General features: G+C 48.2%; 1 protein-coding gene across 1 annotated transcript in view; it reads left to right on the top strand.

Annotated features, from left to right (window-relative positions):
- Nucleotides 1-17,219, top strand: part of B4GALT1 (beta-1,4-galactosyltransferase 1) — a 68,878-nt gene that overhangs the window by 37,103 nt on the left and 14,556 nt on the right. The window contains exon 2 of the mRNA XM_037797075.1: nt 8,802-9,037. Within this exon, the coding sequence (XP_037653003.1) occupies nt 8,802-9,037 (236 nt within the window). The remainder of the gene's footprint in view (nt 1-8,801; nt 9,038-17,219) is intronic.

Raw genomic sequence — 17,219 nt, 5'->3', positions numbered from 1 at the left:
AATTGTGAGTTGACAGAAAGAAAGGTGGGTGTTGGGGTGTTGAAGTTGTGTTCTGTATGTGCCCAAGATGTATCAAGTCAAGCATTAGGAACAAACTATTCCTATTTTCTGGTCACTGAGTTGTATTTTAAAATCTTTATTTCGGAAGACATTTTCTTATTGGGAAAGGGACATAAGGAAGGATCACCCTTTCCGTCCATGGGTTTTATTTTAAAATATTTATTGTGCAGTTTTTAAAGTATCATAAACATCTGATTTAAGACATTACTCATTTCCAGTACCTTTGAAGCCTTTGGAGGTTAGTTTAAAACTCAATGAGAAGTGGTCCTCTGTCCCATACTTTTCCAATGGGTTTTCTCAGAGGTTTATCAAAACTCTGTGTTGCTTGTGTCAGTGGCAGAGAATAAGAGAGAATAGCTGTGTGCCGTCCACGCAGCTAAGATTTGTCCATGGCAGCCAAGGAAGTGCGTCGGGTGCATACTAACCACTCTGCGTGCCCTCCCTGAGAGGCATCGAAGACCCAGTTGAGGCACTGCTTCTCTGCAAAACCTCCCTTCACCCTCTTCTGCAGCCCCCTTCCTTTGTGCTGGTTCTCCTTTTCCTCACCATTGTCACACTCACCACCAGCGTTCCCTTTGCTGGCCCCCTTCTCCCACTCCCCAAGTGTAAAATCCCCTGAGGGCAAAGGTCTCTTTCAACCCCAGCTCCCCTCTGCATGCCTGGCACTGCTTGGCATGTGGTATGTATTCACTGGGTGCGTGTTTGAATGGATGTACTGCTGTGAGTACTTCAGGGACATGGAGGAATAGTAAGAACCTACCTGGAGTCACCTGAGAGAACTTAGGGGGCGTGATGTTTAAGCCGAGTACAAGTAGCTGTTGGATTTGGTGATACAGAAGTCCTTGGAGACTTCTAGAGAACTTGTCATCCTCCCCAAAGGACTGGAGAGAAGGTTTGGGGTGAGCCCTGTGCAGTAGATGGTGCTTTTCTTATTTTCAGCCTTAAGGGTCAACAGGGGGCATCGTGCGTTCACAGGGACCACAGCAAATGACAGTCTTTCCCAAGACTGGAAGTGTGGTAGCACCTGCCTTAGCTTCCATTGCATATTTGGCCTTAGGAACATGTATTCAGAGAAAAAGCTCCCACCCACATTCAGCCCATGAAAAAGACTTTAGTGGGGGAGATGGTCTGAAAAGGGGCTTTGCCATGGAATGTCAAGTGTGAGACCCTGTGAGGAAGACATTCCAACATTCCAAGTTTTAGTACTACAAAGCTGTCTGGGCACTGCATTATCCCACAGTTCATTGCTCAGGAAAATTTCTAAAGAAACTTAGGGGCCTGCCCAAGGTTGCCAAATAAAGATTAAAAAATAAATTAATTAAAAAAAATCAATCCAGTGCCAAAATCATTTTATAAGAGAAAAGACATTTTAACATTGAAAGAAAAGGAAGTACTTAATCATAGAAGGATTAGGGCATTCCTATATATGGATTACATTTAGCTTGATGAAAAACCACTTGCTTGTTGTTAACTTTATCATTTTGTCCCAGGCTGGCAAAACCATCATCACAAGCCAGCATCAGGCAGCTAAGAATTGTGTCATGAACCACTGGCCAATCCATTGGGAAGCAGTGGGTAGATGTTCCAGCCTGTTCTGCAGAACTACCCTCTGAAGCTGAGGCTGGAGGACTGAACAGATGGTTTAGCCGGCATGAAAGCGAGGCAGGGATTCTGTGCTGGGGTTGGCTCTGGATTAGCAGGGCTTTTGATGGAGGGGCATGTGTGTGTTTGGGTTTGCGTGCCAGGCAAGGGAGCAGTGGAATTTGTCTGAGCCGAGCTCACACATTGAAATTATTGAGCGACTTACACGCAAGGCCGTGACCTGGACTCCCAGCTGAGATGCCACGTGGCAGGCTTGAGCCAGGGGAGCCGAGGACAGGCTCACATCTGCTCATCTGCTTATGTAACCCTGCTCCCCAGCTCCCAGAGCCAAGAAAACACACAAAGCCAGCCCAGCGGGGCTGAGGGCCGGTGGTAGCACAAGCCATGTGCTGCTCAGCAAGGGAGCCCCAGCCTGGCCTGCAGACTGTCATGGAGTCCTCAGTCTTCTCTCTGCCTCTTCCTGCGGCCTCTCTGACCTTGGGATGTGGCTTTGAGCCCTGACAGCAGGTTTTTGGGGTCATGGGCAGAGCTGGTCACTACTCTCCTGGAGTCTGAGCCAGGCATGCAGTGGAGGTGGGCAGGGCACTCTAGGAGGCCCCTCGCCCTGCTCGCACCGGGCCCAGGAAGGCATTTGGCTCCAGGGCTGTCCAGTCTCAGAAGTGTGAGCCACAGGGTTCTCAGAGCAGTGGAGAAAGAATGCCAGATAGGGCAAGGAGGGCAGGATTGGGGAGTTAGCCTGTTCTCAGCATCCTGGAAGCCTGGTGGGGGTTGTGAGAGGGGCAAAGTGGGAGCAGGAGAGGCTGCTCAGTGCTAAAGCTTTCCATGGAGCCATCCAAGGAGCCAGGTACTTGGCCAGCCTCAGATGAGGGCAGTTTTCACTTTAGTTCTGCCTCTTACTCAGCAGGGAACGGTCTTGTCCACCTCTTTCCCAGCCAAGGCTGGCACACAAGTTGGCACACAGTAGGTGTCCAGAAAGTATTGATTGACACAAATCAAAAAGTGGCTTTGGCACAAATCACAGGGAGAGTCTGCCTTAAACAAACACCTCAGTAGAGACTCCAGTTTGGTCCTTGCATGAGGTGCCTATGGATTGTCAGCTTTTAATACCTTCTGTTTGTGAATGTGCATGAGTGCGTGAGTGTTTGTGCCGCTGTAGAGGAGGTGGTAGCTGTTTTAATCATCACACTGACCATCAAGGAGATTCAGAATCCCCATTTTTTGTGTCAAGTCTCAGAAGTGAAATGACTTGGTAAAGTCAAGTCGCTTGTGAATGGCAGAACCGGAACACAGACCTGGGACTCTTTCCAGTCCACTCCCCTGTCTCCTACTTTGGCTGCTTATGCGTTCAACAACCATTTGTTGAGCACCCACCTAGGTGCCTTGCCCCGTCTTAGGCACTGGGGCCACGAGACAAATAAGACACAGCTGGCAGTCCCAGGTAGGAGGAGGGGCAGGTGATGGGAGCACGGTGTGAGCTGTGCTGTCAGATGGGCTGGTTCTCCCTGGATGGATTGGGGAAGTCTTCACAGAGGAGCAGATGCTTTTATTTGGTCTTGAGGGATGACTAGGAATTTGACAGAAGGATCGTTGTGGCGGGAGGAGGCGATTCTAGGCAGAGGGAGCAGCATGCTCTCCCAGGCTTCCAGGTATCCGGGCAAGGCCCTTAGGGAGAGTTATGGGTGGTTCAGTAGGACTGGAATAGGGGGTATGTGCAGGGGAACAGAGGGAAATGAGGTCAGCGGGGCCAGATCATGGCCCACCTCAAAGGCGTTGAGATTTCATTCAAGTGGAGGTCATCACAGGATCTTGGGTGGTTAGTTTTTATTTGTTTGTTTGTTTGTTTTTGCTTAAACGAGAAGGGATTATTGTCTCATGGTTTCAGAGGCTAGAAGTCCAAAATCAAGGTGTCAGTAAGACCATGCTTTCACCCCAAAGTGTGTCATTTTCTGGTGCTGGCTTATTGCAATCCTTGGGGTTCTTGGCTTGCATCTCTGCCTGCCGTCACATGGTGATCTCTCTCTCCTTGTGTCTATTCTTCTGGTTTCCACCAACTTCTGGCTTCTGCCCCTCTTTATAAGGCCTCCAGAGAAACAGGTTAAGACCCACCCTATTGAGTTGCCACACCCTTACTAATAATAACATCTCCTAAAGACTGTGTTTCTGAATGGATTCAAACTCACAGTAACACGGATTAAGATTAAGAACATGCCTTTTGTTGGGGTACATGATTCAGTCTACCACACGTATATACATCTTTGACATGGAGAAAGAGGAGAATCTCCTACACTGATCAGGTGGGGCTGGATAAGATGTCAGTTCTCCAGAAACAATTGGGGCTGCTTTGTGTAGGGAGTGAGAAGGTTTCCCGGTACAGAGCCCTTGGTTGTTCCTGGATAAGGCTGAAGGCAGAAGTGCATGTCAGTATAGACTGATAGAACATGATCATTTCAGATGTGGTTTGGAAATGGTGAGTTTTCCATTACAGGCTCTGCCCCAACTTAGGTCAGCTGCCTTCAAACTCTTGTGAATAAGCCTGATCTTCAGTTGGGGTGAATGTTTGAGAAGCCTCTTTCCATGACTTGGAACTAATGAATTAAAAGCATATTGTATCATAGACCAAGAAGCCAAAGCTTTACTTAATTTAGAGATCATGAAGAAACATCAATCAGATCCAGCAAGAGAATCACTGAATATTTAATTCAATATTTAATATCCTTGGACCTATCTTTGTGTTTTGTTTGTGTAATGACTCCTGGCTGTTTCGGTTATGCCCTTTTAATGCCAGTGGGTGGGGGCAGGGTGATTTGGGCACCAATGCCTCTGTACACCAGGTGCCCCAGCCATTATTTCTAATTCATTTCTCTCCTGGTCTGTTTATAAGAAGGTGTGCATGTGTGTGTTAGGGGTGAAGAGATGGGCAGGGTCTAGATTTAATGGCCATGAAAGGCCCTTTCTAGCACTGGGTTGTCTAAAATTCTAGGTAAAGACTGAACTTTGAAATCTACATAAACTCACCAGAGGAGAAATAATCATTATGTCTGCTGTAGAAATAATAGGTAAAGAAAATATCAAGACCCTATTTAGGGAAACTCATAACTCCCTCAAGCCTTGCATCTTTGGCTGCATGCTACCTCTAATCCCTCTTCAACTCTGAGCCTAACAACTACTTCAGAGGCAATTACTCATATTTTACAAGCCATTCTGTGTCTGCCATCCTTTTGCTCAGAAAGAAAGAAATCGCTGCCAGAGATTGAGGCTTCCATTTGGGAAGGGGTTTACATTAGAAATCCTTGAACTCTGGCTCTATCCTCCCACCCTGTGACTCCAGCGCCTCCCCCCACCACCTGGTTATTTGTGTAGGGTTTTCATGCCTGCCTGCCTGACTCTAGCTGGTTGGCTGTTTCAGAGTTTCCTATTTTGAGTGATTGAGTTGAGACCCTTGAGCAGTACTCTCTGGGTTCAAATCTTAGCTCGTCACTGACTAGCTGCACAACCTTGGGTTACTGCCTAGCCTTATGTGTTTCAATTTGCTTAGCTGTAAAAAAAATTAATAATAATATCTACCTCATGGGATTGCTGTATTTAATGAATTAATATCTGTGAAGTGCTTAGAACAGCATCTAGAAAATATTAAAGCTGTATTAACTGTCAAGTGTTGTTGTTTCTCCTAATGGTCTCAAGGCCCTAGGAAGGCAGAGTTTATGGAAGTTTGCTCCATTTTGTCAGCTGCTGTGTATACTGAGTAAGACACCCACTATGTGCTCAAACTTGGGCACCTGTGAAGTAATGAGAAGGGAGAAAAAAACAAAACTAGAAGATAGAAGACTTGCTTTCTTCTGGAAACAATTCACACTCACATTGTAGAGAGTAAAATGCATAGATTGAAACCACTTACAAGTTATAAATGAATAAAACAACTATATAATGGAAAATTTGAAATTAGAGAAAAGAAGGGAAAATGTTTCCCCAAACTTCCTTCATTCTAACCCAACTTTTGTTACCATTTTGGGACCAATTCTTGAAGCCTTTTGTTATGTGTATGATTTTAACAGTAAAGTTGTAATCAAACTCACACATCTGCTCCTTTTTCAGTTAGCATTATATCAACAAACGTTTCCAAGTTGTCACATAATATTCAAAACTAATAGCTGCATAATAGTCCCTCTTCTAAATGTACTATCATTATTTACCTATTTTCCAGTGAAGGGCATGGATGTTTATTTTCCAATTCTCCCTCTTTTTTAAAGCTCTAATATGCACTACCTTTATGCATTTATCTTTTCTACATCTAGTAGAAATTTCTTTAAGATAGATTCCCACAGTTGTGATTACTAGATTTAAGGTATGACTTGTATAGTTTTGTGGGTTTTTTAATAGTTTTATTCATACACCATGTACTCATTGTACATGGATACTCATGTATCCAAAGGTACAATGAGTAGCTCTTGGTATAATCACAGAGTTATGCATTCACCACCACAATCAATTTGAGAACATTTTCATTGCTCTGAAACAAAACGAAACAAAACAAAACCCATACCCTTTATATCCCCCTGTTGACACTTAGCTTTGGTATAGTAACATTGTTATAATTAATGAAAAAATATTGCAATGTTACTGTTAACTATAGTCCTTAGTTTGCATTAATTGTATTTTTCCCATATACTATCCTATTATTAACAGCATGTAATAGTGATATACATTTGTTCTAGTTCATGTAAGAACTTTCTTATATTTGTACAGTTAAGTGTGGTTAGATTTTAATTTGAGGATGATCACTTAGGGCTGTAGAGGATAGCTTGGCATAGGGTACATCATGGGGCAGGAGGTAGTTGTAAATGACCCATACAAGCTGTGGGAATAGCTAGAAGAGAAGGGTTGAAAGAGATTATGGAGAGTGAATCTAAGGATTTCATGGATCATGGAGGGGTAAAAGAAGGAGAGCAGGGAATAGAAGATGGATCACCCAGGTGTTGGTGCCCACAGTTGGGTAGACATTGGTGTCAGTTGCTGAAGAAGAAGCGGGTTTGGCCATGGGCAGGGGGCAGGGGGTGTTAGAGAGGGTTCGGCTGGGGCAGGTTGAGTTGCCTGTGGATATGTCCCAGGGAGTGGGGTCAGGAGAGAGATGTGGGATGGAGACGGAGGTTTGGGTGCTGCCATGTGCTGAAACCAAGGCCTGGGTGAGATTGTCCAGGGAGAGTGAGAAGATAGGAGAGCAGAGGTGAACATCAAGGAAAAAGGCTGAGAGAGCGTGGTGGAGAGGTAAGAGGACACCTAGGTGAGCAGTGTCTTTGGTGGTCAAGGCTTCTACCTCTCCCGTCTAGGTGACTCATTTCTTCCTGCCTGCTTGGTCATCTCTGCACTCTGGGGGCAGGAAGGGTGGGAGCAAGGATTTCTAAAAAGATCTTGGTTTGGGTCCCAGCTCCCCTTCCGGTTTAACAAATACCTCTGGGCATGTCAGGGCTTTCTGGGACCTTAGAGATATCAGACAGTCTAATCCTTGTAATTGTCAAATGGGAAAAACAGTGTCCTGAGAGTGGATGGTACGTGCCCAGAGGTTTACCCAGCAAGTCCCTGGTGGAGCTGGACCGGGGCCTGCCATCCTGTCTCCAGTCCAGGACTCTTTCCCGAAGATCACATTAGTGGAACCCACGAAGGGGCAAAACCAGGACAATTTCCAACCCATGGGTGTCTGCTCTGGGGAGGCTGGGCAGGCCAAATGTGAATTCCTGTATTCTAAGTTGGTTTCAGAAGTTGTGAGCAGGTAGTAGAGACAGTCCAGGTGCTTCTTGGGTTCCTGAAAATGGAGTTATATTTAGCATCTTCAGAACCAAAGGTAGGGGTGTGTTGCAGATGTTGTTGAAGTGAGAAGTGCCCAGTGATGCATCTTTCTTTCACATTTTTCACAAGTTCACTGCAGCAGGGCCTCCAAGAGGACTTTGCCCAGAGTTGGGGTGTTCCCTTGTGGACCTTATGGAGAAGAGCTATAATCATGAAAGTATAAGTTGTGGGAGTCCCTGAGGGCACTCCTTGCCTGAAAGCCCCAAGGCTTGTGAAGATGGAATGTCCAGCTCCCTGTGCCCTTACTGAGCCTAGTAAGTATCACCTGGGCTCCTTGTTAACTTATCCACCTAGATCCTTCCCAAGATCTATTGACTGTCCAGGGGAGAGGCATGAAATTCTGCATTTTTACCAAGAGCCTTGGGTGATCTGGATCTTGACCTTTCCTGTCCCCAGACTTCTAACCTGCTACTATCTCAAAACCCACTGTCCAGATCTCATCAGTTTTCATCTAAGCCAAGTACCCTGTTACTAACATATTTCTCTTATTTGGATCTCCACTCTACCAGGCCCAGAAACTGTGGGGACCCTCCCTTCTTCACCCCCTTTGTCTGTACTGTGACTAAGCAATCTTTGATGTTCTTTCTGGCTGTGTCTTCTCTCTCTTTCTCCTCAGTCTCCTCTGGGGTCTTGTTGCCTCCAGCCCCTCCTTGTCGAGTTTGCTTTACCCGTGCATCAAATCCCTTCCTGAAACATGGTTTACACACACCTCTCTCCCTGCAAGTTTCCGATTTGAGGCTGAGTTCCTCACCTTGGCATTCCTGACCCCCATTTCCCCCAAATACACGCACGTGTGCACACACACACATCATTCCCAACTTAGGCTAGATTCAGACAAGGCCACAGGTTGTGTCCAAGGCCACAGGGTTGAAGGTGGCAGAGGCAGGTCTCAGCCTTAGGACTTGGGAGGAAGTGCTTTCTCATCCATGACCTCTGATCCTTACAACAACTCTGTCAGGGAATCTGAGCAGGAATTATTATCCTTGTGTCCATTTTACAGGTGAGAAACACAGAGCATGAGAGGTGGTGGGTCCTGGGCAGATGTGTGATGGATAGGGTCACCACTGCCCTCTGGTTTGCCCAGGACTCAGGGGTTTCTTGGGAAGCAGGACCTTCGGTGCTGAGGTTTTCCTGGGACAGTTGGTCTCTCTGGTGATGGAAGAGGTTATGCCCACGGTCACACTGCCTCCCAGGGGGAGAAGCTGTCTCCCCTGCAGCTGCAGCCTATCCAGCTGACACGGCATGTGGAGCAGTGCGTCCTGTAACCTGCTAACTTCTCCTTCCCTCCACCTCTCTAGTGGGCCCCATGCAGATTGAGTTCAACGTGCCCGTGGACCTGGAGCTTGTGGCGAAGCATAACCAGGAGGTGAAGGTCGGTGGCCGCTACTCCCCCAAGGACTGTGTCTCTCCTCACAAGGTGGCCATCATCATCCCGTTCCGCAACCGGCAGGAGCACCTCAAGTACTGGCTGTATTACTTACACCCGATCCTGCAGCGCCAGCAGCTGGACTACGGCATCTATGTCATTAACCAGGTGAGGTCTGGGAAGATGGGGAGAGGAGGGCTTGAGCGTACGTGTGCATGCGTGCAGGTGGGTGAGTCACGGGAGCGGGACACAGGGAGCAGTTTCATGAGCACCGGCATTTTACGGCGAGGAGCCCTCCCCACCCCCATCTTTATTTTAACAGTGTCTATGAGCTAAACGTCATACAATGTGCTTGTTGCTCTTAACTCTGTTAGCCAAGGGAAATTGCTGGGTATTTTTGAGGGGGGAAGGAGGGGATAAAGGCTTTCAGAAAAGTTAAGAGAAAAAAGTCAACCCTAATTCTTCTAAAGTAAAGCACTGATTGTGTTTCCTGTCTTGGATAGCTGTGTATCTTCTTTCTTTCTGTCTTTTTTAAACAGCCATTTTGATGGATAAGTTGAAAGTTTATCCAGTCTAACTCCACATTCTCTGGGGCATGCGGAAGAGATGGCGTCCTTGGTTCAGGCCACATGCCCGCATGCCAGCCCCCAGCGAGATGTCCGGGGAAGTCTGATTCGTGGGCTGGGCCAGGTCTGAGAAACAAGAGCTTCTCCCTGGTCTCTGTGTGTCTCGGGCTTTAACCCTGTTTAGGAAGCTAAAGCTGAAGCTGTGTCAGCCTTTATCACCATGACCTAAGAGGCATTTTTATTGAAATAACTTTGCTTATTTCTAGTTTGTTTGAGGAACATTTTATTTCTCTGAGTTTAACTTTGGTATTTTATGTTTATCCCAAATGTCTAAATTCACATTTTTGCTGCTAATTTGTGTAAACTGTAACCTCCTAGGTACAATCACACATTTCTCTATGTCCCAAATGCCATTGAAATCCATTTGAAGAGACAGAGTATACCCATTTCTAAAAGGTCTGCTGTCCATTTCATTTCAAGATAAACTCTGGATCTGCTTGAGGTAGCGAGCGTTGTTGGCAGTTTAAAACTCCCATCAAAGATGAGGGACTTTGTGTGCCTTCCCTTGGACCAGAGGGAAGCTGGAATAGCAGTTCTGTCCTTCAGCATTTCTGAGGACTGTGCTGCACAAGTTGTTGCAGGGAGATTCTAAAGAACTGGTGTAAAGGCCCATTCCTGCCTGTCCTGAGCTTCCAGTGCCACATATGGCAAGTAGGACTTTCCCTGGGAAGAAATCGATAAAATCCAGGGTAGCATGCAATTGGATGGTGGCTTCCAAATGTTTTGGAGGCTCAGAGGGAGAGAGCAATTGACCTCGAAGAGCCAGGATCTAAACTAGATTCTAAAAACTGGGGTCCGTGGACAGGGACTTGAAGGCAGAAAGGAACCTTGCGTATTCCTAGGGAACAAAGTGACCACTGGAGTAGGAAAGCAGCAGAGGCTATGGGAGCAGGGGCTGGAGTTGAGCCTGTCAGGTGGGGAAGAGTAGAACGAGCCCTGTTACAAGGGGTCTGAAGCTCAAGGCAGTAGAGCAGATGGAAGGCAGAACCCCTCAGGACTGATTTTGAGCCTACAAAATGCAGGCCACTTCAAGCCAACAAGTACTTGTTTAAGACAGACCCTGTCATCAAGAAACACTTGTCCAATGCCTGTGAACATATGTTGATCATTGCAAGATTCAGGAGGCTGTTAGTAAAGCAATGGCAGTGAGCACCTGCAGGAGGAAGCCACTGTCAGCAGGAGCCAGCAGTGATAACCAAGAACAAGCCAGGCCAGCTGCACCTCTTCTTTAACAGTCAGTGTAACAGTAGGTGAGTGAGACACCGTAGGCATAATGTCGTCAGATCTTACTCGACAAGCCATTTAATGGTCTCCCACAAATCTGCCTGAGCAGAAGATGGACAACAATGTGTCTGGGTGGCATATGGTTAGATTAACACATATGTTTGGGCAAAGAGTGTAAAAGAGAGTCTGATGATGCTGAGTTTATGAATTCTGGTGACTATGATTGAGGAAAACTGGAGGGGAGAATACTAATTTGTAGATATATATTGTATTTTAGGTACATGTGAGATTTCCCTCTTTAATTATAAAGTCAAAACAAGTACCAGACCAGTAAAATTTGATTCCTATGACACAATTTACATAGGTAGTCCCCAGGCTTCAAACAAGTACAAATTTCCAAATGTCCCATACCAGCTCCACGCTCCGAGCTGGAAGAACAGCCCAGCGAGGTGGCCTGGACCAGGGGCACCACTGTGGTGGGCAACACTGGACACTGTGTGTGTCGGCCTCCCAGAGTGCACGCTGCAAAACAGAACCCTGAGGCCACATGGAGGGTGCTGGTTAAACAGCGTGAAGCAGGACTAATACTTGCAGAACCTTCAGTACCCTGCTGCACGTGGTGACCTTCAGGAGAGGTATTCAGCTCACAGTCCTGAGAGTGTCTGACCGGAGAGGTGCTTTCCAAGAATCATGTCAAGTGATGAATGTTATGTAAATCGCACTTTGGGGAGAGCAGGCCTAAATTAGCACCTCCTCCCCACCCCTTCCTTATTTTCCATTCCCTGGGATACCAGGAACTCCCCTTGCTCCCCTTTCTCCTTTGCAGCTTAGCTAACACAGCACCAGAAATATTTAATTTTTAGTCTTTCGAACATAGATTTTTTTTTAAAAGTCTTGTCAGTGTCTTTTTTTTTTTTTTTTGTCTCTTCCAAAGGTTAGCTATTTACTTTATTTTCCTTCTATCTCCTTCTCTCCCAATCCGTTTTAACTCTTCTGTTCCAACTCCACCCTGATTATTTCTTTGGGAAAATATAAAATATGGTCTGAGTTTCCAGATAACCAAGTCAACAGGAAACTGGAAGTCTGCCCCACCTCTTTCTGGTAAAGAATATTATCTTCATGATATTGCTAAAGAGCACTTAATGAAGTGGTAATAGGAGACCCAAACCTTGAAAAGAAAGAGGAGGAAGGAGAAACATTTAGATAACTCCCATTCTGCAAATTAGAAACTTCCTGTATTCTCTGTTTCATGGTTATATTCTAGAAGAGGAAGAAAGGGATTTCATAGCATCTGGCTTTGACTTTTGTGCCTTGTTTGTTGGGCAAATAAACATTATGAGCTGTTAGGCATCTACCCCCACCCCTTACTTTCCCTGTCCCAAGGGCAGAAACTCTGCTGCCATTTGACTCTTTATTCTGTCCTTCCACCCACCCCCCATTTAAGATTAGAGAGAATGAATGAAAGGAGCTCCTGAGACAATCTAGTTCAGTGGTTCCCAAACAGGATTTTAAGAGCAGACCCTCCTCCTGCCCCATGAAGAGCTACATGACCCCCCTCTCCATCCGTCTGCAGTGGATAACAGCATCGCAGTTCTACTTGAAATGGGGGCCCTGTCCTCTGCACCACCTCCTTAGCTTCCCCTTCAGTATTTGCTGGAATTTTGAAAACCTCTACTTCCTTTCACAGATGAGGAAACTGAGGCTTAGTGAGGGAAAGTGATGGGTGGAAAGTCAGACAAGTAACTGCAGGGCCGTGACCCAAACCCCAGCCCCTGACTCCCACATTTAGTGCCCTCTCCCTGCAGCACAGTGACTCTCCTCAAGGCCATTAGCCCTTTCTCAAAGTGCACCTCAAAGCCGTGTGCCCAGGACTGGGCATGAGCTCCAGGCTCATACCGCCTGGGTTCCCTCCCACCTCAGCCCCTTCTCAGCTCAGTGACCCTAGGTAGGCTCCTCAGTCTCTTCAGGCCGTCGTTCGCTCATGGCTGGGATGGGGATGGTTTTAGAACCGACCTCAAGGGCTATGAAGTGCCTTGCACATAGAGAGCCCTCAGCAAATGTTAGCTCTGCCGGTTGTGATTTAATTCCTTCCTCTCTACACCTCACTCTTCCTGCCTGTTTTCTCTGCCCTGTGCTGGACGATAAACTCCTTACTGCTCTCCCCACTTCCTGCTTTCCCCCCACTCAGTCCCAACATCAGGGCCCTCATCCCCATTTGTTGTGGTCAGAGGACAATGGCGTAAAGCCTGGGACCTGTCAGGTGACAGAATCTCAGAGGACTTAGACCCTGTCATGCTGGCAGCTTCTTCACAGGGGGCTGTGTCTCCTGCTCCACACGCAGGGCTGAGCTTTCACAAGTTTCTGTGGTTCACATTATGCTATTAACCATCCCCTATTGGTTTAGGTCCCTCCAATCACCCTGACGGCATCTCACCAAGAAGGTGGAAACCTGTGTGTGGGCGGGGGGGGTGGTCTCCTCCATCCTTCTTCCTGCCCCAGCTCCCCAGGATCCTGGCATTCCTGCACATTCAGCCTCTGGGAGCCCAGGGTGCCCTGCGATATGTCATAGCAAATAGAAGGATACACCCTGCACTTCCTTATACTGGGAAAGGAAACTGTAAACCCACCCAAGGTGAGGAGGAAGGCAGGTTGCCTGCCACCTGGCAGCACTGGCCTTAAATAAAGAGATGTAGGATGTTTGTGGGATTAACCATCATAAAAAGCACTAGAAGGGTGAGGAATGCAGGCCCAGCTGGTCGGGTGGGTTTGCAATAACTACAGAGACCTTTGCCCCAACAGGCACCCAGGGCTGGTTTGCTCAGTTCCACTTGTGTATCCTCTGGCTTCGACTGTCTCCTCAGTTCTGTGTCTGACCTTAGCACCCCCACTCTTTAAACCCTCCAGTGTATCCCCACTGCCCACAGCCGAGGGTCTGAGTGGTCCGAAGCTCTGAGCTTGGCATCTGAGCCTCTGCAGTCCGTGCCTGACCTGCCTCCAGCCACGTCCTCCTCAGCCATAGCCGCACTGTCCACCATCACCCAGACTCGCGTCTGTCCTCCCTTCCCTGTGCCTTTGCTTTTCTGTCCCCTCTACCTGGCGTGCCTTCCTTTCTCTCCTCTACTTGTGCTCTCTTTTTGGCCATCATTTATGCACTGCCCTCCCCCCACCCTTCTTTAGCTCTGTGCAGCCTCCTGGGGTGAATAGGACCCTTCCCTTGCCTCCAGGCCACCTAGCCCTTTCTAGGATAAGGGATGATGATCAGGTGCCTCCCTCTGGCTAGGCCCCTGCCCCCCAGCCCCTAGTCCCTCGGATCTGCCTCCCTGACCAGGCAGCTCCAGCCACAGTCAGTATGTTCTCTGTCAGGGTGTGAAGCGCGTCCCTGTGACAGCTGCGTTTTATACCCACCCTCGGGACCCCTTACTCCTGGTTCTCTGTCCAAGTCCCTGCATCTTGGAAGTGAAACCTCCTTTCCCAGTCAGGATAGGTCAGGACCTGGCCCTGGGCCCCCCCACAGAGCTTCCTGCAGGTTGCTGACCGGGTCACGGGCTGCCGATGACACAGTCCTCCGGGTGACCTCCCTTTCAGGAAATATGCAGAAAGCCTGCCTTAGCCCTGTGGCTGTTAATGGCATAAAGCTCCCTGATGGTCCTGTGGACTCAACAGCTTGAATGGACTCACCACTCAGACCCTCACCACCTTCCCAGGGAGGCAAATGGGCCTTCTCCTTGTTCAGGTGCGGCAGGCCTGGGTTTCAGATGGGTCAGCCGAGGCCTGATGGATGCCTGGCTTTGCCGTGTTCACTCCCTGAATACTTGGGCTGTACATGCACATGCTAATGCTGCAAGTCCCACGTGAGGAAATAGTAGCTTTTGAGTGACAGCCTCAGAACCCTCTGGGGAACTCCCCTGATTAACATGCTAACAGGTAAACCCTGGTGGGAGAGGCTGAGGGGAAAGCAGAGGGAGGACCGTCTGGCTTTAAATTTTCCGCCCTCTTCCTTTTCATCTGTGCACTGTTTTAGGGGGACCGTTGCAAGGTGGTGCCAGGCTGTTTGCCCTGAGACCTGGGCATTGGCAGGCTTGGGAACAGGCCCTTGGGCCCTCCATGAGGGAGGGGGCCTGTCACCACAACCCTGCAGCTTTTCTGTGTCCTCCGGCCAGGCAGGTGGTTCCTGCACGAGGCCAAGACCAGTTGGCGTGACGCCCCCTCGTGGGTCACTCGTCACGGAGGGCAGCTGCCTGGGCCTGTGGCCCTCTGGGTTGGCTCTGATCTTGATCATCTCTGTTTTCTGGCCCCCTTCTCTGCTTTCCATTTCTCCCCTGAGCTGTCAGTGTGTGGGGAGGGAGGCTTGAGCTCTGGAGGGGAGGGATGGGTCCCTCCTGGGGGTGGATGTGGGGGAGGCTGGGGCAATGCCTGTGTCCCAAGACTGTTGGAGAGCTGCCCTAGCAATTGGGTGTTTCCTTTGCTGTGTTTCCCCCCTCTCTGTCAGTTTCTCTCCCTTCTCCTGGGGGATGTGTTGAAACTGTTACTGGTACTCACAGAGCCCATGAACTGCCTTCCTGGAAATTATTCTGGGAAAGGCCATTTTCTCAGCCCACCCTTGACTCAGTAGCAGGGAGTGACAGCTTATTAGGAGTGTGCCTCTGCCCTGGAACAAGGGTGGTCGGAAGGGGCCCCTTCTCCTTTGCAGTCTTGACGTTTGCCTCTTTTTTCCTGACCCTTCTCCCTTGCATCCATCCTTCTCTCTTTTTTTTTTTTTTTTGTTTTTTTCCTTCTAGTGGGGGCCTTTTGCCTTTACTTGTTAATCCTGTTAGTAGCAAAGCAAGCTGAAGGAGGAGTTGCTCTCTGTGATCTGCTTCTTACTCTCCACCTACCTTCTCTTCTGCACCCTCCGCCTCCTATAAAGAAAGAGAGAGAGGAGTGCTGACCTAACTGCTGCCGCCACCGCCGCCACCGCCACCGCTGCTGCCCTGGTAATGTCCACCCGCCCCACACCAGACCCAGAGCCGAGGCCCCGCTGGTCAGGGGCCGCTGTGCAAGTAATCTCACGGCGTGCCATCCTCGGGCCCTGGGGTCTCCCAGGCAAGGGCAGGGCCTCCGTGTGCTCACGCCAAAACACCAGTGGCGTGAAGTTGTGAAGAGGTCTGGGAGACTTTGCCTTCTTAAAATTAAACCACAGTTGACCTCATACTGTATATATATATGTATGTGTGTGTGTGTGTGTGTGTACTTTTGTATCTTGCTTTTTTCCTAAATTCTATATCATTAGCATCTTCCCATGTTATTTCATAGTCTTCATAATCATTACTTTTCATGCCTTCGTAGTGGTTGACCATATAGTTCTACCATCATTAATGAACCGTTCCTCCAATAGAAGACATTTGGATCACTGCCACTTTTTCACTGGTGTAAATAATGCTGCAATGAACTTCTTTGTGTTTGCTTGTTTCACCCGTAGGATCATTTCCCCAGGTTGGATTTACAGATTCGGGATTATGGGTCCAGAAGTGGTGTAAATATTTTTATGGTTCTTAATACAAGTGGCCACATAGCTTTCTGAAAGAGAAACCTTTGTTTTCTAAGGTGTTTTTCTCCAACTTGGGTCTTAAACATCCTGTAAATGCTTAGTGCCACACTCTTAACAAACTGCAGACAGCCACATCTCAGTGCTCAGGAAGGTTACTGAGCCCTGGAGAGAGGCTGGCGTCCTGCTAAGGCTTCTGTGGAGCTGGAGTTTGAAGACTCTCCTCTGTGCTTTCCTCACCCGGAATCCCTGCTGGGATAGTCTGTTAGTTCAGTTCTCACTGAAGGCAAGTTCATGGCCTCTGACTTCTGTTCTGACCTCTGTTTTCGTCCAGCAGCAGTCAAGGATGTACACTCATTCTTCTGGTGATTACTTTGGCAGACAGAGAACCACCCCCTTGGCTTGGTCCCTGACCCTGAAGGGCTCATTTCTTTTGCTTACTGGGTAAAGAACTATAGTCTCAGATCCATGTTTTGTTCACGGCCCTGGCCAAGCTCAGAGCCACCCTATTATTACGGTTAAAAACCACAGGCCCAATGGCTGTTACCTCATGAGTGAGTGGATAATAGCCTCCACAGACTCAGCATTTTAATAAACCCAGGCCTGTGCCAGTAATTCTCTGGGGATCACCTCCCACTCCGTCTCCCACCCCACAGCCCACGTTTAGGACGGGGGGCCAGTCCTTCCCCACCAGAGATTCCTCTGCCCTGACCTCTTACCACCCACCTACAGCCCATTTGACATAGGCCCTTCCTCTTGTGTCTGAGCAGGCACAGAAAAGACTCAGTGGGCATTTCAGCAAACATTCCCCCTCTCTGCAGTCCAGCCTCTGGATCTGTGGAGCTGGGAGCCTGGGGGTAACTGCAGGCATTGGGAGAGGTGGCTTTGAAATGGTCCAGGGCACATATGTGAGAGCGACAGTGTCTCTCTGGTCACATGGAAATTCTGATTCTTTCTAATTCTTGGCTTTGGGTTG

The sequence above is a fragment of the Choloepus didactylus genome, chromosome 10 (assembly GCF_015220235.1).
Source record: "Choloepus didactylus isolate mChoDid1 chromosome 10, mChoDid1.pri, whole genome shotgun sequence".
Classification (NCBI taxonomy): Eukaryota; Metazoa; Chordata; class Mammalia; order Pilosa; family Megalonychidae; genus Choloepus; species Choloepus didactylus.
This window is presented reverse-complemented; position numbering and strand designations above follow the sequence as displayed.